General features: G+C 36.6%; 1 protein-coding gene across 4 annotated transcripts in view; it reads right to left on the bottom strand.

Annotated features, from left to right (window-relative positions):
• The window catches only part of LOC145681178 (glycoprotein 3-alpha-L-fucosyltransferase A-like), a 304,701-nt gene that overhangs the window by 66,964 nt on the left and 212,992 nt on the right, over positions 1 to 24,745 (bottom strand). The window contains exon 4 of one of the 4 annotated variants that reach the window (XM_081752656.1): positions 20,611 to 20,826. The exons of the other annotated variants lie outside the window; for them this stretch is intronic. Within the exon in view, the coding sequence (XP_081608782.1) occupies positions 20,703 to 20,826 (124 nt within the window). The 3' untranslated portion in view covers positions 20,611 to 20,702. Of the gene's footprint in view, positions 1 to 20,610; positions 20,827 to 24,745 lie in introns of those variants that run through there. 4 annotated transcript variants of the gene reach the window in all.

Below are 24,745 nucleotides of genomic sequence, written 5' to 3'. Positions count from 1 at the left end.
ATAGTTCTTGCCCCAAAAGGAACACTTCATTCGAATTTAATACACGTTCGATTGAAGTGAGGACTGTCCTAGCAGAGAAATTGCCCTTTCTTCTAAACGGAACGTACATTGGTTTGTTGTTGGTACTATTACTACTCTCTATGTATAAGCCAATGTAGTCCGAGGGGCGTGCGTTGGAGATCACATGTTCCAGCGCAAAATTAATTAAACTTTCGATATAAGCCTCTGGGTTATTAATGTTCCTTTCATCACCCACAGGTCTGACGGCAATTTCATGTCCCGTAAGATGGAACTTACGAAACCTTTGTCTGCTTTCTCTTACAACTTCGAAATTACTATTTCTTTGATTATCCCCGCCATTATTATTATTACTACCACTACCACCTGTACTACCACTATTAGGACTACTAGTAGTACCAGTTGTACTATTGTTGTTTATGTTGCCATGTCCAACCATTGCTGGAACACTGGCATATGACGGGTCAGGCAGAGGAGTAAAAAACATTTGGTCCCCATAGTCATGATTATCCTGTACACAGTATTCAGGTGGATTGTATACAGGATTTTCTCCCTGGACTTGTTGCGTGGGTATAACCACAGCATTGTCCTCGTTTTGAACCAAACTCCTCATTTCTTCATCTGGTATTTCATCGGAATTTTGAGTGCCAATCCCATTTACTTCATCCAAGAAAGCTAAATCTTCATTTGTTAATTGATATAGATTATTAGGACTCAAGTTATGATTTTCTTGAGGGGGCATGACTATGGCATTATTTGTGGATGGGATTAAGCACGGTTCCAAAACAAACCGCTTGCCAAAATCAAAAAAGTCCGATAACTCTGTATCTTTTATCCTATCCACCTGACCTTCCCCACATGATAATAAATAAAAGAGTTTTGACTGCGCCGATTCGTAAGTATCACATGTACGGAAAAATCCATACAAAAATAAGTCTATTATATCAGCACTGCTTACACAGTGCTGGAGAAGTAATGTATCATTACCTTCGAAGGCACGAAGGGCGCGTAGGAGTGCGTCGCATCTCCCCGACCCCCGATATCCCAGCCTGTTCAATTCCATGATGGCTTTCCAGGTACTGAAGACCCTCGGGTAGTCGTTGAAACCGCGCACCAATTCCTGGAGATAAATTTCATCAACCATATTCAATTCTTCGGACGGGCAGAAGAAATCCATCTGAAAGAAATAAGACAAAGAAAAACTATTTTGAGTTATCAAGTTGACGTTAATATATCACTTGAATATAAAAGAGAGAGAGAGCACATTCAATTACTTTCAACCTATAGTTATATTTTAATAATATGTAAATAAAAAACATTCACTTATTTTCAATCTATAGTCAAATAATGATATGTAAATAGAAAGCAATTTGTTTAATTTATGAAAAAATCAATAAAATATATTCACTTATATTCAGATGTAAACTATTCTTTTAAAATATCCACACACTATAAGTCTCTCTCTGTTCATTAATATTGGTTAAATACAGCTCAAATATGTATAATTTCTTTCTTTTTTTTTAAAAAAAAACAATAAGCGTAAGAAATACACACCTTTCAAGCATTAGTTGTTCGTTCACAAAACCAGAAAAAGAAGAAAAAAATGTTGACTCTGCGTCACTGTAAGGCTGAACAACAATATGTCTGGGTGTTCTATTTGTGCTGCTACCACCACTCAAGGTTCGGCAAAGCTTCAATGTCTGGAATACAATAGGGTTGAATCAATTTCTTTATACTTTATTTAATAGGTTTGAATCAATTTCTTTATACTTTATTTAATAGTATTAAAACTATATAGTTAATTAATTAAGATGCGCTAAAGCTTGTCCTTGATCTTACACGTACGCTGCCGTGAAAGGAAATGATACCCCCACACGCCAAATGCAAGTTATATCATGTCCTATTATGTATTGCACAACCACTACTACTAGTGACATCTAGCGGCAAAAGTCATAATTAAAGATTAGTTGTGCGTTGAAAGTCCCGCAGTGCTGACGCGTGTGCGACAAAGTTCCGTATATTTTCTCAGGTGAGTATAGTATATATGTTTTCATTGTGTAATAAACCATAGCACATGCTTGTATATTCTGTTGGTCTTAATATTCTATCAAAGTATTGAAGATCAAACGCGTATAAGTAAAACTATTGGGTTAAATAAGGAATATAAACCCATGTCTTTCAGTGACAGAACAAGTATTTACTTAAGTGGTGCGGTACCGCATCATTTCTGGGATGTGAAGCCCCAGTCTTTCAGTGAGGAAGCACTACCTCCTCATTTCAGGGGGATGTCCCCTCTACTAGTATTGATGCATTACGTTTACAATAAAATCCTAGTGCTAAAAAGACGGGATAAACCGAAATCTCTCACTGCAAAATCCATGTATAACATTTATTACTCTTACTACATTACTCTTAAAGACGGGTATAGCCCCTCTTCTCTACGCAAAAGAGTGCATTCAGTAATTGAAAAGTTGTGAGGGGGAATTCAGTCCGGGCATAGTGTCCCCTCTTCTCCACGCAAAAGAGCGCGTTCAGTAATTGAAAAGTTGTGATGGGGGAATTCAGTCCGGGTATAGCTCCCCGCTTCCTCCACGCAAAAGAGCGCGTTCACACTGCATTGGATTCTCTTTCTGCATCCCTAACAAAATATTTCGTATTTCATTTCATTTTTACAAAGCCAATATTTATTTTTTCTCACTCATTACATTGCTTAATATAGAGTTAGTATGTACAAAAACATGCGGCTACCATATGATTAAGATTTTGAATACTGCAACACATGTTTAAAATACGCAAGTTCATATTCCCAAGACTTATTCAGAAATAAAAAAACATCTAGCTTAAATTTCTCTCACTCAATTACATTCTTTCATTTGTCATGTCTTGGAAAAGAGAAACATTTGAGTATTCACTACGTTTCGTGATGAACAAGCTATTCTAACACGAATTCAAAGGGAGAAGTCCACTGCTATGATCCAAAATAAATCAATGAACGTAGTTCTTTTCTTTCGAGTCTAACTGTGGGAAAGAAAAGTCTACACATTTACGTAAAATTGCATCCACTACAACTAAGAACTCTTTACATAAGTACATTTTTCAGTATGAAAACACATTAAATCACTTTTTCCCGGTTCTGAACACTTTTTTTGTTCACTTCTGAACACTTTGTGAATACATCTGTGCACTTAATACTGATTGATTTTCTAAATATTAGGGATACAAGCAAGACAAATGTCTATCTTTTCTGTTGAACTTAATTATTTTACACTAAACAATATATTTTGAACATTATCTGTAGTAAATATTGAATATGTATCTGTTCTAAAAGTGTTCTTTATGTGTAAACTGCTTATTTTCCGAAAAGACTTCCCAATATGAATACAGACACAATGTATTTATATAAAATCTACCATCAACATACTGGACAGTATGCAATTCTGTTTAATCACAATTTCAGTTATAAAGATTCAAAGAAATTGCACACTTGATTTTTGCCGTAAAGTCCATCAGTGGCGGTTCTTAAGGGATGTCACCAAACATTTCTAAAATACCAACTATTATGTAAAGTATCTCATTGACGGTTCTTAAGGGACATCACTACGCATTTCTAAACTATAAGTCCATCCGTCAATGGCGATTCTTAAGGGACGTCACCATGCATTTCTAAAACTATAAGTCCGTCCGTCCGTCATTGGCGGTTCTTAAGGGATGTCACTACGCATTTCTAAAACTATAAGTCCGTCCGTCAATGGCGATTCTTAAGGGATGTCACCAGGCATTTTTTCTCTAAAAAGATTAACACTGCCAAGATATTTTTCGTGTCCCCACATATTCTTAACTATAATAATAATGCTAGTTCCATTCTTCACTCTTTCCTGTGGTTAACTTGTCCAAAAAACGCAACCAAAACGGAATCAAAACTCAAACATAGTCTTCAAACAATTTAAAAAAAAAAAAACAAAAAAAAACAAATATTTCGTTCCTTCGTGGTGACCGTTCAGGAAGCTAGCTTTTCCCTGTTGGGCGTTATGCCCCCGCATGTATGAATCCCCCTGTTTTGGCAAACACAAAAGGCGTTATAAGTCACACGCGGTTCCCTCAGGTTCGGGGCACTATTCCCCCCATGCACGGCTCCCCCTCCCGATTTTCGGTAAACACGGAAAGCAATATAAGTCATGGAAGGTTCCCCTGTTTGGGGGACTATCCCTCATGCACAGCTCCCCCGATTTTCGGTAAACACAGAAGGCGTTATAAGGCATCCGCGATTCCCCTGTTTGGGGGACTATGCCCCCATGTATGGTTCCCCGGTTTTGGCTCGATATGCTCCCCCACAAGTTAAAACATATTGGCAAACTCTTAGTTCGTTTCTACACTGTGTTAATTATTTTCATAAGAAAAACAATATGTGTTAATTTTCTAGGGGAGTCCCACCATTCGATACTTATGCAAATATATCTAATCAATTACAATAATATAAAACTTACTTGAATATGATATCTTCTTCTTTGAACAAAACACAGAAAAAATCCGGAAAAAACACTTTAAAGAAGCAAACGCAAAAGCCTTCGCGAGCAAAATTGTCAATACAGGAATGTGTACTCCATTTATATAATATATTTTTTATTTATTCATTAACATAAGGGGAATGGAATAGGTGGAGAAAAAAAATAAAGTAAATGAATTTGCCTTGTAATACAGAATTGCATCACTCTGCAAAGAAGCAGAAAAGAATTCCTTTGTCGGTCTCTTGCTGAATCGAAGGAAATATTTTTCTTTCTTTTTCTATAGAGGTAAATGGATAATACATATCGTAAAGTAATATCAGGGAATTTTCACACAATGCCTAAAGTTTGAAAAACATCGCCAGCATGTCTGAATTCGTACATCAAAGACGCCAAATTGTCGTATTTTTCAGGGTAATAGTTGTTTACCAAGCAATAAAATTCGTTAGCTGGGTTCCTAGATTTTAAAATTCCGGCTTTATTCAGTAAGCTATATAGCTATCTGTTTCAATAACTTGTATTTTGCCGAAAAGAACAGCATAATTATTGTATGTGGGAATACACAGAAACCATTCTACAGGTTCTTTTTTTTTGTGTGTGTGTGTGTGTGTGTGTGTTGTTTTGCAAACTCAAAATGAAAGACAACCATTTATTCATCAGGTTATTGGCATTGAGTACAAGGACAGCCTGGCAATACCTTGTTTGTTTGTCCGAACAGGGTAGTGGGCGGGGAAAAGGTTGTTGATCGCAAGACCACTCACCACAAGTGGTTTGAAAAACATCCTTTGTGAGGAAAAATGTGTCAGTTGTCGCGGGGTAAAATCCTGTTCACACAAGATGCGGCCAAAGAGAGGCAGTGAAGGGTGGGGAGAAAAAATGTATGTCACTTGTTGCGGGTGGGAAGAGAGGGTGGGGAGCGGGTAAAAACCTGATCACACAGGATGAAACCAAAGAGAGGGGGGGAAGTGTGGGTTCTCCCGTTCACTCAAACTAAAGGTAATGATTGGCAGGTATCTATCTCCCATGGTTAAACATTGGAGGTGGAGCAAACTGGTTTTTCCTGGCCAATCATATCGCAAGGTTGTTTGCATAGGGTGTGAGAAAGTGAACTTCATTCTTCTACCAACGCTCAGTATTGCAATGGCAGTTGCAGAAAGAACACATCAGTTTGCGAATTTCGTACTGAACAACGCTGAAAAATGGCAAAGTTAAGTCTGTCATTTAAGAACCACGCAAGCTAAACGAAAGAAGTGCAGTTCGCAACAAGAAAAATAGATGAAAATAAATAAATATTTCTTCCTCTCCTTCCTTTTCCTATCTTAATACTTTACTCCGTAAAACAAAACACCATTAAAAATCATTGCTAAACATTGGAGCTTAAAGGGTGTACTCATATTCATTATTCATAATTTTCTAGTTCAAATAAGAGTGTTCAATTAGTTACGAGCTTTACAACTCAGATCATAATTAAATTAATGGGGAAAAACCTTGTGGGAGCTAAGGAACGCGTTTTAAGCCATATACTGAAGTTCTAATTATCTAAATCATAGTTTTAATTCTAATTTGATTATAATTTCGATTCAAAAAACGTATAGGTTCATGTTTAAAGCTAGGAACACCGTTCAAATCCGTATCCTCAATCAAAAACCGTGTTGGATCGCGTTCAATGACGTATACCATTGCTCTAATTATCTAAATTGTAGTTTTAATTCTAATTTGATTATAATTTCGATTCAATAAACGTATTAAATCATGTTTAAAGCTAGGAACAGCGTTCAAAGCCGTATACTCAATCAAAAATCGTGCTGGATCGCGTTCAATGACGTATACCATTGCTCTAATTATCTAAATCGTAGTTTTAATTCTAATTTGATTATAATTTCGATTCAAGAATCGTATAGGAGCGTGTTTCAACAAGAAAGAAGGTCATTCCACTTTTCCAAACAACCTCTATTGCACAACTAATAAAACCACTTCCCCCAGAAACCTCCCCCAAGCCCGGGGCCGGCCTCTCCAAGGCCAACACGGCCATATTGACATCAAATCTACACAGTCATAAAAGCAATAAAAGCAATTAAAAGGGCAATAAAATCCATTCAAGTGTAGAAGTAGCTCCATTTCTACTATACACGAGCTAAAACACATAACAATAACAATAAATCAAACATTAAAAAGTGAGAGAAAAAGGTAAAATTAGAGCAGCGAGAAACAGAATAATTTAAAATGCTCAGAGAACGTGAGCTAGGTTCGAGACGTACACAAAACAAAAAAAGCCAATAAATTGGAGTTTAACGTCCCGTTCAGCAGCGAGGCTATATGAGACGTTGACCTACTGATTAACGTGGAATCCGAACTACACGAGCTCCCGCCGGGAATTAAACCCGGGTCTTCTACGCCAAAGGCGCGTACGCGCGGCCAATAAAATTAATGTCATTCTTCAGTACTGAGTAAAGTTCACAAGGCAGTCCGGCCGTAATGTTCTGTGAGTTCTGGGTATTCAGAACATTCGACAAGAATATGCCGAATACTCAGTGGGACAAGACAGTCCTCACAATACGGACGATTCAAACAACACAGCAAATAACTCAGGTCATTTAATTCTATGGCTTAAGAGGCCTCATCATGGCGAAATTAAAATACAGCTAAGTTTACAGTAATTATGTGATATCTTCAAATAGTTAAAAGATCGCTCGCTAGACAATATTATTTTACATGATATACCGTTATCACGACTCACTTATCTGCTTTCGATTTACAGCCATTTGGAAAATTGGTATTTATTTTCGCGTTTATAAATTGCTGCAAACGGAAAGCTACTAGGTGACTCGTGATAACAGTACCTCATGCAAGATAATATTGTCTAGCGAACTCTTGTTCCACATTTCGATTATCTTTGATCTATTTCAACATATATCATAATTACTGTAAAATTTGCGAAATTTTAATTTCCTAATGATTAGGCTTCTTCAAGTTCTATCAAACTATTATTGAGAAGATGTGGGCCACTCTCCAAGGATAGGTGCGTGGAGTTCATTTTTATTTGCCTGGTCCCAACCTGCTCTGCCCATGATAGGGCAGCAAATCTTTTGTATACTTTAACGGGAGTACTTCGAATATTTACTCGAGCTTTCTTTAAAGGCTTTCTGTTATGATCGCAGATCGAACCCGTGTCTACACTCCGGATGTCCATAAACTCTCCAACGTTCTCTTAGATTTTTTAAAAAATATATATATATATATATATATAATATTTTTAAATGTATTTTTTAAACATTCATTGTTTTATTTTTCCAGGCTTTTATTCTGTTTCTTTCTCTATATTTTATCACTTACTAATTTATTTATATGTTCAACTTTTATTGTTTCAGTTTAAGGAGTTTTATTTCTTATTGTAATGATTTATTTTGTATTTTGTCTCCCGATATTTAATTTTATTTTTGTTGTATCTTTTTAAGGGCATTTTATTTGCTTTTGTTCTCAGTTTACGCTATTGGGTTTATAATTTCTTTTATTTCGAGTTTTATGCTTGTTATTCAGTTTATGCTTTAAAGTAAATCTGCTACGTCTCAATCCAAATAACTAACCAGTATCTTAACACTGATCAATTTATTCATGAAAATTGTGTGCTCTCACCGAGGGCCAAATTCAGGATTAGAGTGACCCGAAAAAAAATATAAAAATGTTTGTTTAAGTCGTAATATCGTGGAAAATTTGCGAATTGGCAAGACTAAAAAAACGAAGTAATAAAAAGAAATAAAATCGGTTTATATCTTCCGGTTGCGCACGTGCTCTAAAATTTGTCGAAATTTGGAAAACTTCACATTTTTTTTTACGATAAATTGTAATATTTTAAAATTAGGTTCTTCCCGAATGTAATAGCTCAAATTCTTATGTATTAGAACCACTGAAAATAATGTTTAAATATTATTTAAATCTATCAACATCTTGAGATTGCGCATTACCTTCAAAGTTAATGAAAATTTGGAAAATATTTTACAATTTAATTCTATGGCTTAAGTCCTACCATACTACTTGTTAATTAGTTTCCTTTATTTTCTGAAACAAAAACTTTATCTGTTTTTTGGTTAACTCTCTACCATGGTGTATGTAATAATCAGTGAAAATTTGTTTTACCAGAAAAAAATAATGATAATACCACTGCAAAAAGTGCCCAGCTTGGATAAATTTCTAACTACGATTTTTGTACTAATTTAGGGATGAAGAATTAAAAAATACATTCATCCACTCGATCACGAAAATAATTACCTCAAAGTTAGAATATTTATTTATACCTCAATTTGACATCATTTTCTCCTGACCTCATGGGCACAAGGACGGCTCTAGATAATTTGCCGCCTAGTGCAATGGTATCATTTGCCGCCCCCTTTTCTCCAGAAAGAACAGATCTTAAAAGCCAGGATTTTAAGTATGCTACCTCATCATGAACAACGAAGGAGAAGGAAAGTGCACTCGCACTCAGAAAGGCCTAAACACTACAAATGCAATCTCGTTGTATCTGTTTTTCTTTCTTTAAATAATAATAATCTATTATATCAGTGAAAGGTAAAACAAACACACCTGCAGAAGAACGATGGTAATCTTTTTCATAGAATGCAATATCGAGCTTCAATCTCAATATATCAATTTGCAATTCCAGTGCAATTAGCTCTTTTATTTTTATTTCTTGATTTTCCTTCTGCATCTGTTAATTTAAAAAAAAAAACTTGTTTCCGTCTTCACGATAAGGAACATATTTGTGACAAAGACAATACTAGTTTTCATATCAAAACTGTGTTTACTAACTAAATGGAACAGGTGTTCAATACTGCTCGAGAATTGATTTCTTGTATTTGACAACAATCAAGCAATTCATGGTGGGATTTGATTTGTTTCACTATTTGCTTTAGCATCATCCATATGACCTTACACTATTGCTGCCTAAACATGATTTATGAATGTAGTATTCAAATAGGTCAGCTTACTAAATTTAACTACTATCATCATGAAGTCTGTTTCCAACAAGAAATACTGTATTTATTTTAATTAAAATAATTCGTTATGACAGATTTTGCAGCACCCTCGAAACTGGCTACCCTGTGCAAATGCACGTCTTGCACATGTAGTATGGACGGATATGTATATAAAAAATTCCATTCGATTCAGCATCATTAAATTTAAGTGCGCAATTACAGGCGTATCAAAACACGTATATTTTTATTATTTGCAAAAACGGTATTTCAAAGAATTCAATTTTGAGGCATTTTTTTTTCTGGTGGCTCTATGGATGGATATATTGAGAAAGAGTTTCATTGGATTCACCGCCCTCAAATTAGTACAAAATGCTTAATTAAAAATTAATCTAAACATGGGCACTCTTTACCACTGGCATTAGTGCTAGTTCTTTTGTTCAAATGTATATTTTCCATGTCCTATTAATACGAAGTAACTACCTGAAAAATCTATTCTGCCTTAATTACAAAAACTCATAATTTCTCTATTATAGTTTTTCACGGAATTAGCTCATACAGTTCTCAGATAGTTACGCGCAGTGGTGCTATTCTAATTTTTTTAACAACCAGTTATATATATATAAATCCTGGACAATTCGTTTCCAAGATATTCGCAGTGCTACGTAATTTCGTCACACCACCTTGTGTTCGGAAGCTGTCTCTACTTGCTAGGTTTCTACTTGCCAGTTATGGTATGCAGTAGAAAATTTGCTTTTTTCTACCTTGTATTGTTTATTTCCTAAGAGAATTATATATCTCTATCTATCTATCTACTATGTGGAGTTGCCAAAAAGTATTGGAAAGAATTTCATCCACCAATGGATGGACAATTGTTGATAGTAGTATATATATGTGTGTTTCAAATATGAATAACACTCACCACTTCACTCATATGACCCCAGTTTTATTCTTGATATCTGATCATTTGAAATCAAGGAATAAACGGTTTTATCTTGTTCTGATGGCTTACATATTTAACCTGAACTTATAAGAATTTCTAAAAAGAAAAAAGCACTTAAAATAAAATTTTCCGTTCCCCCACCGCGCCATTAATAATTTGGTATGTATATACAAAGCATAGCAAGGTTATTTGTGTAGATCAATTGATTTGGTTGTGAAAAATGTGTACCGGTACCGGTATTTAATAAGATCTCCCTTCTAGCTGTGTGTGTGTGTGTGTTTGATATTGACTGGGTATAATAAACAGTTCTGCGAACTCGAAATATTTCAACAGCCGGTTCTACCGAACCGGCTGAATAGCACCACTTGGTTACGCGTACATATTCGCACACTTAACTGTCTCATTACTCAGTTTACTGTTACATGTTCTGAGCAATACAAATAGATCTCCACGAAATAGAATGTAATTTAACTTTAAATATCTATATACTATACAGGATAAGTCAAAATGATGGACCAGATTTCAGAGATTTATTCTGTGAAATCTAATAATAAACATCTGTTATTGTGAGACATGCGCTTTGAAAAGTTAACTTTTAAAAATTTAATTTTCACGCAGTGTTTCCACTTTCTACCGCTAGGAGTCAGCAGGGAGCAGTTAAGAAAAAATGGCGTTGATTGGAGAACAGAGATCTTTCTGTGTGCTTGATTATCATGTAAATAAGTCAGTGATTAGTATGCAACGGCATTTTCCCGTACCAGATACCGGAGACCATTCGCAAGTTGTATGCGACATTTCAGAGATTCGGGCTACATCTGTAAACGAAAATCAACTGATCGTCCAACGACTGAGGAAGAGACAGTAGGAGGACTTCGCATAGACTATCGGCTTGATGTGTGCTGTGTTACGCGAGGTGCTCACATAGTAACACTTTTGATATGTTTGACGAAAACTTTGACAGTTTACCTTTGTTAGCACATGTCTCATAATAACACAGGTTTATTAGACTTCATAGAATACATTTCTGAAATCGGATCCATAATTTTGACTTGCCCTGTATAAGAGAAAATGTCGTGAGTAAGTGAGTAAGTGATTAGAGTCTAGGCCAAACCGCGTAAGCAAGAAACTTGAAATTTTGACAGTGCATAGGGTTTGTGATGTAGAGTACCACTAAGCAAGGATTTGTTGCAAATGTGAGAAGGAAGCGTGGGGAATACGGGAGGCAATTATTACGGTTAAATGTCCATAACTCCAAATCTCGGAAGGATAAAGACATGAAATTTGGTATATGGAATTCCCATTTAAAATAATTAGACACGCATTTAACCGTTTATCGATATTTTCCTCTAGAAGGTAAAAAAAAGTGGAGTTACAATTGTTATAACACACTGAGAAAATAAGCGTATGTACTATGTGGCATACGTAAAGACGTAGGTTACATGCGTAAATCCTGTAGTTTTTTGACTTAACGTACAGTCCTGTGTAACATCCTGCAACAAACGCTGAAACGTGTAACTGAAAACGTATGTTTTATACGTACCTTCCGTATAAGTGATGCGAATAAATTTACTCTCCGTACGAAAGAAAGAACTGTATAAAAGCGGTCAGGATCTTACATATAGATGGACGTATGTAACATATAGCTGACGTATGTACGTAACACACGTATACGTATGACAGAGGACTGTTAGATGTCAGACATCGAGCAGCGACACGATGTAACATCTAAGCGGGAAAAAAAGACAGTACATATGTAGCATATGGATAACGTATACTCTGTACAGAATTCCGTAGCAAACCAGAATTCCGTATATTTATACAACATATCACTATTCGGATGACGGATTTTTCTCAGTGCATGACGACCATATCTCAAAATCCTTTCAGAGTAATTTCATTTGGTATTTAGACTTCTCATTTAAAATAATTAACCCTTTTCTTGACAATGTATCTTTTGGGATACATAATGTTTTTGAACATTTGACTACCTATTCTTGGCAATATATCCTATGGGATACATTACGTCACAGCCTTGTCTAAATAAAACATGTAACTAACATGTGCAATTAAGTATTATTTTATAATGACATGGAAGTCGCTAGGGATGCACACGAGACGAGTCGAGACAGGATTTTCCTGACAAAATTCGAGTCGAGACTTGGCTCTTCTATTAGAGAAATATACAGGATTTGTCCGGAAAGTAATAGGACTGAGTCGATTTAAAAATATATATATATTGAGCCAATCGTTACAATTCTTTAAAAACTTTCAAAATAGGCTCCTTCTGCGTCGGTGCAGCGCTGCCAGCGCGATTTCCAAGCATTGAAGGCGTCACGGAAGTCATTCTCCAGAATAGCCTTGAGAGCCGCGCTGCAAGCTGCTTGGATCCCCTCTGTCGTCTCAAAATGCTTGCCTTTCATCGGGCGTTTCAGGCGAGGAAACAAAAAGAAGTCCGGGGGGCCACATCTGGGCTGTAGGGCGGCTGCGGAAGCGTTGGGATGCCGGCCTTGGTCAGGTAGCTGTTCACAAGAAAGGCGGTGTGAGCCGAGGCGTTGTCGTGGTGCAGCTTCCAGTCGGCTCCGATGTCTGGTCGGACCCGATCGACCCTTCGTTTGACTCTCTTGAGCACTTCCACATAAAACTTGGCGTTGACGGTTTGTCCAGGAGGAACAAATTCATGGTGGACGATGCCTTTGATGTCAAAAAAGACAATGAGCATCGTTTTCACTTTGGATTTGCTCATTCTTCCCTTTTTTGGGCGAGGAGATGCCGGCGTGTGCCATTCGGAAGATTGCCTCTTTGTCTCGGGATCATACTCAAAGATCCATGATTCGTCACCTGTGATTACGTTATTCAAAAATTGGGGGTCACTTTCACACATGTTCAAAATTTCTTGGCACAATTCCACTCGCCGCAATTTCTGGTCGTCAGTGAGCACTTTTGGGACAATCTTCGCGTACACCTTGCGCATGTTCAAATGCTCCGTCACAATTTCATAAACCACAGTTTTTGGTAAATTTAACATCTGGGCAATTAAACGAATACTTAGTCGACGGTCTGAGTTCAAAACTTCGCGCACACGAGTCACACTGTGGGCGTTTGTCGAAGTCGAAGGTCTTCCAGCACGGTCTTCATCTGGACCTCTTCCTGGCCCTCCGAAAAGGCCTTGTGCCACCGAAACACACCACTTCTTGCTAAAGCATCATCTGGGTAAGCCTACTTGATCATATCAAACGTCTCTGTCGCAGATTTACCGAGTTTAACACAGAATTTAATCGCGTACCTCTGCTCTAACGAATGCTGCATTTTCGGCTTGCACCACTCACAGAAACACGTCGCGCGAAAAAGCCTGTCCTGACTCTCCGTGTGCTCGGAGACAACTGACCAGCCGCTCGTTCGTTAGCTAGGAACGCCCTCTACCGGATCCAGTCGGTGCGCGCACGCTCCGAAGTACAGTCATGGCGGAATAAAATCAGTCCTATTACTTCCCGGACAAACCCTGTACATTTTTCGAGTCGAGACATCACTTTTACAGTGCATTTTCGAGACGAGACAGACACAAATCTCGTCTCATGCGCATTCCTAGAAATTGCATCCAGTATTTTTTTTTCTGAGTAACACAAGTCTCCTTGCCAAGAAAAGGATTAAAAACGTGTTTCAGTAAAAGAAAAATGGCAGGGAAGAAAAAAGAATTGGAGTTACAATTATTGTAATCAGATGACCATGTTAGATACAGCTTACTTTCAAGTAAGATGTGTGGGATGCACAAATAAAAGTTAACGACTCCCTGATGATTCTCGCTTGTTATATTATTGATTGATTGATTAATTTAAGTTTGGCGTCCCTTTTAGCAGTGAGGCTATATGAGACATGGACCTACAGCTTAACGTGGGATCCGAACCACATGAACTTCTACCGGTAATTGAATCTGGGTCTCCCACGCCAAAGGCGCATAAGCTAACCGTTTTGCCGCGAGGGGACTCTTTCTGTCATATTATGTCCATAATCTTCTTCCACAATGAAAATAAGTTGTGTAGAACATGTTAATGCGTCTGTTCATTGAAACATCTATTTTCTGGTTATTATTCTGCAATAAATGCTATTTGTTACGAGGTGATGTTGCATGAACGAGAAGCATAGATGTAGCAACCCATTTTATGATGTGTCGAATTGATTTGTATCTTGTTAATGCATCTGCTAGTACCGTATTATGATGTAGTCACGGCAAGCGTTGTGATGCGGATACATTAAAATTCATTGCCCGAAATTGATTCATTTTTTAGTATATTGAGATAGATTTATACACTTATCAGTCGGCAAGAGTATTCCCGCGAAGTACACTTGCCTTACAACTGTTGCACGCAGGGACGTACACAGGAATTTATTTCGGGAGGGGTCTAAAGCGTTTCGGGGGGTCAAAATACAATTTGAGGCTATATTATATGAAAATTTCTAAAATTGCCTCTAAAAGTTGACTATATTTACAAAAAAGTCAGGATTTCGGGGGGGTCCGGACCCCCAGGACCCAGCCCCTGCGTACGCCCCTGGTTGCATGGTATATATTGATAATCTGAGCTGGAGAATTTGCATTTATACGACTGATTTTGTTTTACTTACATGGACATTTATATTGAACAAACGAAATGGAAACAATATACTGCAGTATAGTAAGTGTGTTCACATGAGACACACTTACTAGTTAGAGAATATATTGCTACCATTTCGGTAACCACAGATAGGCTGACCTTTGCGATATCCAGTCAGTGGAGGATCTATCCCGGACCGGGGGGCTAAGCCCCCCCAGTTTTCTGAGTGACAAAATAACTTAAGCTACTATTTATATATTTTTTGAAGTTTATAGTAAACTCATGATACTGTATATCTATCATAGTCTAGCTCTGGCTGCCCCCCCCGAAGTTTTATCTTCTAGATCCGCTACTGTATCCAGTGAAATCAAAACTAAATGTATACTGCCGGAATCAACTCTATTCGTACGTCATCTGCTTCAAGTTGTTGCAGAGTTGGATGGAAGCAGGACCGTCCCAAGCCGTACTGGTGAAGTTGTCAAATGTGTACCGATAAGTGTTCACCAGGGTAGCAGCAGTTCCAAGATACAATAACAACAACGACACAAAACAGGGAAAGGGAACCCACGAAGCATAATATAAGCGGATGATCGCCATTGAACATACGTAGATACGCAAGAGCAACCCACAAAAGCAATACATCTATTATGCTACTGGTATCTCCATTCCTTTGCAAACGGTGTACTGGGGCCTCAATGAGCTTGACTCTTCGTAAGAAGGTCAGCGGCGCGGCATGTATCCCCCTTTCCCTCTACCACGGACAGCACCGAAGCAGTTGGTGCAAATCCCATGCGCAATATACCCAGAATAGTGGGCCGTGATACTGTTGAATGTTGAATTACGATTCAGTCTACATAGAAAATCTAGACGTATTACGTTCAGAGGAGGCTTAGACCTGTTACAGTCGCTCCAAGATCCGATAAATGGATCATTACCAAGAAGGTGTTATAGTGATGTGGACCCCACTTGACCGATGGACGGACGAGATTATTGTGCTGAAGCAAGGCACGCTGATTGCCGAAAAGCATTGAGATAAAATCCTTGAATCTATTGTAAGGCATTTCCGACCACAGTTCCAGTACATGGACGATAACACTCGTCTCCATCGTGCATAGCTAGTAGATGAGTTCTTGGAGGGAAGAGGCCTGCACATTCTCCGGACCTCAACCACATTGATCATGTGTGAGACGCCGTGGGAAGAAGGGATGTAGCTCATCATATCCTTCCCTTCCAATCTTCAAAACTTTTTGTGAAAAGTAGAATGTATCAACACTCTTATAAACAGCAAGTATTGCAGCTCAAGATACCATATTCTCTATTTAGCTGTATAAGATCACCAGAAACATCTGACTCCTATGCACCTATTTAGTCACGGCTATATCATGGGAATCATTACACGGTTTGGATCATATAATTTTATTCACGTAAATGTTGTATGTTCGGGTTCTCTTTCAGCTTCCGTACATTGTTGTAGACTGTAACATATCCCTGGAATGTCAGTCAGGACCTTCGATTTTCCATTTGTCATTTTCATTTTGGACACTTGCGTCGATTCGGGTGAATTCTTGCTGTAAGTACTCCAACTGATCTCCACTACTCTTCTGTTTCTAAATATTCTTAATGAACACAGTTTCAAGCTATGCTCCAACGGTATTCTAGAGGGAGCCAATAGTGTTCTATTGGGATCTGGTCCTCCTCTAGTTACGCCTATGGATATAGCTCAACTTAAGCTCCAAATATGTATGGAATAAATTAATACTTATATCTGATTGTACTTTACTATAGGAAAATTATACATAGTTGTTTATACCATTCTTTGTCAAATCTTGAACCTGTGACTTATAACCACCACCACTTGACGTAGCAGTCCTTTTTGTAGGCTTGAGCCACTCCAGCGCCATCTGTTAGCGATCGGCTGAACTATGTCCAGCCTAGCTACGAACACGTGGTCACCGTGCTGCGTCGCCATGTCTCTGTGGCCGTCATATCTTTTATTCACATGACTCCCCAGTTTGCTTCACGACTCTAATAATAATAATAATAATAATAATAATAATAATAATAATAATAATAATAATAATAATAATTTATTATTATTATTATTATTATTATTATTATTATTATTATTATTATTATTATTATTATTATTATTATTATTATTATTATTATTATTATTATTATTATTATTATTATTATTATTTGTTGAAGTTTAGAGTCCGTTTTCAGCCCATATGAGATGAAAGTACAGTTTAATGTGGAACTCCAACCACGGTAATAAGTACAGTGCTCTCCCAGTGGGAATCAAAACCGGAACCACTTCCACCAAAAGATGCAAGCGCTAACTACTATACATAGTAAAAGGACTATTGTTATTAGTAGTAGCAGCTTTCACATGAATATTCATTTCCTAACCTAAACATTTATTTCACATACTAATTTTACGAAAATTACAATATGTTATTATTTCTCTAAAAGTGGTAGATTAGAAAAGTATTTGTATGTCTCTTTTTATTAATTTCAAAATTTGATGTCTCAAAATGGATTTCCCCTTATACTCAAGTAAATACAGTATGAATCTACAGGGTGATCAAAAAGTCCCGTTACCCCAATGTATTACATAGATGTTAATGAATTGTTTCGTATTGTTGCAAGTGCTGCAATGATCTGGGTTACAATGTCTGCAACCCACTTGGTAGGTCAATATTTCTTTGATGGTGCTGTGAATCGCATTGCGTATCTCACCATTTTACGTCAATAGTTTATTCCATACCTGCAAGATCAGACATCGGTCGTGCATGATTCCAGCACGATGGAGCATCAGCCAATTATGCTGTTGCCGTTAGAGACTATCACAATGGAGTATTTCCCGATAAATAAATTGGACGTGATTCTGTCTATTTGCCTGCACCTTTGGATTGGCCACCCCGAAGTCCTGATCTGTCATCTTCCGACAATGCATTTTGGTGGTTCGTTAAACAAAAGGGTTGCTGTCACACGTTACGACACAGTTGACGAACTTAAAGATGCTGTTCGACGTGGATTTACTGCCATCACGCCAGCAATGTTAAGGACAATTTCACATCGTGCATGGAGGAGAATCATACTCTGTTATGAAAATGATAGTGTACACACAGACACTCTGGAATAAATAGTAAAGAATAGTCAGACTACCTCCAAGTTTTCCTCTGCCATGATCCCACATTAATAGAATGCGACCATCTATGGATATGTAAGCACGCGATATGGGGTAGCGAGATTTTGTGATCACTCTGTATAGAGCAGTGATAGGGGCATTCTGCATCAAAACACCGACTATTTTTGCAATAGAAGAAAAAAATAGTCATTCTAAGGATTTTCCGCCGATGTTTGTGAGCTATATATTCCATTTAGAATGCACCTCTTCACAAGAAACACAATAGAGCTGTGAGTTTAAACCGTTGATAAATAAAATCGGTTAATTTCTTTTTCAGCAGCAGTCATTCAGTTTTTAATGCTTCATTCCTATTGTGTTCAGACAAAACGTCTCTTATAAAGAAAAATCACATAAGAAGCAAGACTGCCTGTGACATATACGCATACTTATTATAGAACCATTCAATACGAGTTTCATAGCAATACTGAAAATCCTTTTTATAGTACAATTCGTTATTTATATTGTCTTAACACAAGGAATAACAATAACACAAAAATTTCCAGTTCACAAAAAATATATGAAATTTCTCGTCTCATTCCTAATACGAGACATGTCTTTTTAACCGAAGACAGCCCAAGCGGTGCCCCGGAGGCACCCTGCTCAACTTTTAATGTCATTATTCTTAATGTCATTATTCCTTCCTTTATACCGTGTCCTGCGCTCTAGAATTCTCCTAACTCTTTGAAATACACCCTCTGATTGCGTTTCCTAAGCATTTTTTTTTATTTCACCTCAGAAAAATAGGGTTATTTTTTATACCAACGTAAAGGCCCAAGGGGTGCCTCGGAGGCATGGCGTCTCTGGCATGTAAAATTTGGGAGGGACATCAAAGAAAGTGATTTAAATGGTACTACCTAACCCAACCTGTTTATTATCTTCGATTCCATTTGTTACCTATCTGCTTACCTTCTTTAACCTCCTAAGGTACATCAAAAACTCTGTTATAAACACAGCCTAAATATTATATTCCAAATAAATATAAGTATTATTATTTATATGTTATTCTGTCGTTAGTAAATGAATTAAATTACAATAAAACATTGAATATTTTGTACTTCAAAATATTGGGGGGACGCGTCCCCCTCGTCCCCCGCCAGAGACGCCCATGCTCGGAGGCACCCTGATCAACTTTTAATGTCATTATTCTTAATAGGTAAATCGTGCCGTATCCTGCGCTCTAGAATTCTCCTATCTCTTTGAAATACACCTTCTGATTGCGTTTCCTAAGCATTTTTTTTATTTTACCTCAGAAAAATAGGGTTATTTTTTATACCAACGTAAAGGCCCAAGGGGTGCCTCGGAGGCATGGCGTCTCTGGCATGTAAAATTTGGGAGGGACATCAAAGAAAGTGATTTAAATGGTACTACCTAACCCAACCTGTTTATTATCTTCGATTCCATTTGTTACCTATCTGCTTACCTTCTTTAACCTCCTAAGGTACATCAAAAACTCTGTTATAAACACAGCCTAAATATTATATTCCAAATAAATATAAGTATTATTATTTATATGTTATTCTGTCGTTAGTAAATGAATTAAATTACAATAAAACATTGAATATTTTGTACTTCAAAATATTGGGGGGACGCGTCCCCCTCGTCCCCCGCCAGAGACGCCCATGCTCGGAGGCACCCTGATCAACTTTTAATGTCATTATTCTTAATAGATAAATCGTGCCGTATCCTGCGCTCTAGAATTCTCCTATCTCTTTGAAATACACCTTCTGATTGCGTTTCCTAAGCATTTTTTTTATTTCACCTCAGAAAAATAGGGTTATTTTTTATACCAACGTAAAGGCCGAGGGGTGCCTCTGAGTTGGACGTTGACACAGGGACACGGTGGCTCAGTGGTACAGTGCTTACCTCTGGTACGTGGGGTTCCTGGTTCGATGCGGCCAAGTAAGTTTGTGGTGGACAACATCGTGTCCGTGGATTTTCTCGGGTACTCCTGTTTTCTTCCACATTTTCATTCCATAAATTCTTTCATCATCATTCACTTACCTTAATCATCGTCTTCCTTAACCTAAAGGACATAATTGTAGCACGTTAAACTGTAACTGAAAGACGATCTGTGGAATAACGTGAACTAGAATTACTTAAAAAAAAAAAAAAAAAAAAAAAAAAGAGCTTGGGAGTCATTCATACAGCAACGCATTGATAATGATTTACAAAAATTATAACCAACTCAATTAATGTTATTATATTACAAATACCTTGCACAGTAATTAAGGCATACACAAAAACAACTCGAGTTTTTTTCTTTCTTTCTTGAAAGATGTGTGTTGTTAATTTTGGGTGTGGTGCTTTTGTAATTATGTGTTTAAAATAAAACACAGAAAATTTTAAAAAAATAAAAGATAAACTTTTCCATTTTGAAGCAAATATTACATTATTTGTATTTTTGACTTGTATATAAGAGACATATTGTCACTCACAGTGCCTCGTCCTTTCGCAAAAAACAAATATTTACTTGAAAGTTTCCTCTGATGTTTTTTAATTCAGCACAAAGCCAGTGAGCCCAGCAGAAGCACTTCGTGCTTTTAATTCAATGTTTGCAGATTTGTCTGTTGACCAAGGTAAATGTACAGATAGGACTGTTTCTCCATATTCTGACGATCTGTTTGATAAAAAAAAAAAAAAAAAAAAGGTATAAAGATTATCCGGAATTTATTTTCAGCGTATTTAACATCGAACATAATGGTTACAGATGCAGTATATCGTGTCGCATCGTTTTACCTAATCGTCTGACCAATTATCTCATAATGTTATGACAGATAAGATTTTGTTGAACGTTCGATTTTCACGTGAACTGAGCAGGACCGCTTTATTTTTCGATTTCCTCGAATTTGAAGCCGGTACAAACGAAAAGATTTACGGCATAATCCGGTACAAACGCAATGCAATGATTCGTGCAGAAAAATTCTTCAAATTTGCAGAAATTTATTAGTAGTCCTATTATGTTCACGTGAACTTAGCAGGACAAGTTTATTCTTCGATTTTCTCGAATTTCAAGCAATTAGAAACGAAAATTTTTACGGTACGCAGTACAAACATATGGGATGGAGATATTTATAATTTTCAAATGTGGTCCTGCTAAGTTCATATAGCCCTATGTGTTTAAGAGTATCAAAATCAGGATTACTGCAGGAGGATGTTTTTTTTTTTTTTAAATCACATATTTACAATTCGTGCACAAACAAAACTAGCTTTATCCTCGAAAATCAAGAACTAACGAGGGAAGGGTGTGATGTCACCCAGAGATAAGCGCACCAAATTTGGTGTAGGAATAGGTAATGGGAATAGAAAAGAACGTGTGGAAGCATTCGTTTCGCATGCGTTCGGAGTCAGAAATAATGGACTCTATAGTTCTGGAAAAGTATGGCCTTTTAATCAGATATTGATGGGACGGAGCCTTTGCTCGCTGTTGCGGCAATGCAGAAAAAAAGTTAAATAAAGTAGAATGAAACAGAAAAGATGAGCTGAACAGAAAATACGCCAATGTCCGCCCTGAGTCCGTTCTTCTTTCCTATTCCCATTACCTACTCCTTCACTAAATTTGGTCCAATTATCTCTGAGTGACATCGCACCCTTCCCACGTGAGGGTCGGATCGTTTTAACGTAACGGTGAATCCGACTGCCGCCAGGATTCCGTTCCCCTTTTATTATTATTTAAGAGAGAAAACAAACAAAATTTCTGCATTTGACATTGACTCCTTAAAATATTACATAACCCTAATACGTATTTCTTGATGCCAAATACTTTATCATCGATACGAAAATCCCGCTTAAGTTTGGTTTAAAGAGACAAGTTTTACTGATAGATGTCACTACAGTCTTCGTGTCTTTCTCATGTATTTTTTTTTACCTTTCACGAAAATTCACGATTTCTCTTATGAATTTCAACCTTAAGACTTCAAATTTTTAGAGAGGGAACTTCATAACCTATCGAAGGCAACAATCCGTGCCGATTTTTTATTCAGAATTTTCTTCATTGTTGAAATGGCTTGATTTTTGAAATGGATATCCAAACTTTTAACAATATAACTGTTTCAACAATGAAGAAGAGTTTAAATAGAAAATTGACACTGATTGTTGCCTTCAATAGGCTATGAAGTTCCTTCTCTAAAAATCTGAAGTCTCTAGGCTGAAATTTGTAAGAAAAATCGTTAATTTTCGTTAAAGGTAAAAAAAAAAAAAAAACAAGAGAGATACGAAGACTGTAGTGACATCTACCGGCAAAGATTGTCCCTTTACACCAACCTTAAACAAAATAAACTTTTGAGAAATTGTTTACTTTGTTGCTAAGTTCTGAGTTACTCCTCTGAAATTAACATTAATATAATTTGATGCATCAAACTTTTCTTACAATTACGCTCACTAACACCTGCGATAAACGTTCATTTTCTAAAATTAAATTACTCTAATGAATTAATTAAGAAATAGCATGTCAAATCACGATTAAACCACCTAAGTTTAATGTGTATCGAAGATGAAATACTACAAAATACTGTATTGACATTGATTAATTACCTAATACAATGGTGGGTAAACTTCTTTTAGGAGAAGGCCAAAGAAAATAGAAGAAACTTTAGGAGGGCCAATATAATTTGTTAAAAACAACGATGGAACGTTTTATAAAATTCTTGTAATTGCGATCGTGAAACAAAAGCAAGGATAGGGATGGCGAAAGAACCCTTTAGGAGGAAGAAAATTGTTTTGTGGGACCTTGAATAAAGAGTTAAGAAAAAGACCCAAAATGTTTTGTGTGGAGTATTGTACTGTGTGTGTCAGAAACATGGCCATGACGCAAAAATGATGAAAAACAACTGGATGATTTTCGCATGTAGGTGTGGAGAAGAATGGAAAGAATTAGCTGGGTTGAGCGGAAAACGAATAAGAGGGTGTTAGAAATAGGCATGGCCTTTTTCGAAAAATCTGTTTTTCAATTTTTGAAAATTCATTTTTCGTTTTTTCGTTTTTCGCTTTTTCGAAAAAATTCGTTTTTCTTTTTCCGAAAAAAATCGTTTTTTTTCATTTTTCGTTTTTTTCGAAAAAATTTCGTTCGTTTTTTCGAAAGATTTTTTGTTTTCGAAAAATTCATTTTTCGAAAAAGTATTTTTCAAAAAATGTGGCTATCCCTAGTCAGAAATGGTAGGGAAGAAAAGAACAATTTTACATATTAAAAAGAGGAAGAGAAATTGGTTTGAACATTGGCTAAGAAGGAATTGTAATATGTGAGACGTGCTAGAGGGTATGGTGGCAGGAAAAAGAGAGAGAGGCCGAAGGAGACTACAATTGATGGACGATATCAAAGCAGAAACATCGTACGTGAAGACGAAGAGTTTAGTGGAAGACAATGGGGCATTCTCAATTGAGGCAGGTGACCTGCCAATAATGGCAGAATATCTATGACGATTATAATAATCCGTTTTGGTTCAAACTGGGATGAACTTATTCTCAGAAGTAAATTAAATGCTCATCTGTCAGTCTGTTTCAAATATTCTTTCACAATAACAGTATTCTCTTCAATCGTCAATTTATAAATCATCTCGCGGGTCGTATAGAACTTTATACTGGAGCGCATCTGCCTCATGCACCGTAATATGCCAATTACTGACATAATATATGATTTTTGAACATTAAAATATAGAAAATACATTTTATTATGTAACTTTTACTATGGGGAAGCGAGTAGGTGAAAAGCAGTGAATTTTTGTGTTATATTTGTTTTGAATATCCCTTTCATATCTACCAATAGAATTACTTGAGACTTCAACTTCGGTGAGTTTGGTTTTGTTATAATAATAATAATAGTAATAATAATAATAATAATAATAATAATAATAATAATAATAATAATAATAATAATAATAGTAATAATAGTAATAATAGTAGTAATAATAATAATAATAATAATAATAATAATAATAATAATAATAATAATAATAATAATAATATAATAACTCTTATGGCCTACGGAACCCGGAGGTTCAATGCTCGTTCACAAAAGCACTCCATTGACTTCTGTTCTCAGCCAATGGATCCAGTTTCTACTTTGTATTTCTATTTCTGTGAAATTCATCTTAATATTGTCCTTCCATTTGCGCCTAGGTCTTCCTATTCGTCGTTTTCCGATTGGACTTCCAATTAAAACTTTGTAAGAACGTTCCTGCTTTCTTCCATTCTGGTTACATGACCTGCCCACCTAAGCCTCCTAGACTTGATGACCCTAACAATGTTAGGTAAACCGTATAAATTATGTAGTTCCTCGTTATGAAGTTTCCGCCATTCACCATTCCCGTTCCTCTTGGGTCCGAATATTCGTCTGAGGATCTTGTTCTCAAATACTTTCAGTCTGTGTTCTTCCCTTCAGAGTAAGTGATCATTTTTCGCAATCACACAGTACAACAGGTTTAATTATTGTTTTAAGTATTTTAAGCTTCAAATTTTTGGACAGAATTCGCGACGACAAGAGATTTTGAACTGAATAATAACATGAATTCCTTTTTTTTTTTTTTTAGTTGATTTTTAATTTA

Source organism: Thermobia domestica, chromosome 3 (genome assembly GCF_964235325.1).
Source record: "Thermobia domestica chromosome 3, izTheDome1.hap1.1, whole genome shotgun sequence".
In the NCBI taxonomy this organism is placed as follows: domain Eukaryota; kingdom Metazoa; phylum Arthropoda; class Insecta; order Zygentoma; family Lepismatidae; genus Thermobia; species Thermobia domestica.
Note: the sequence above shows the minus strand (reverse complement) of the source record. Positions and strands in the feature narration are given on the sequence as shown.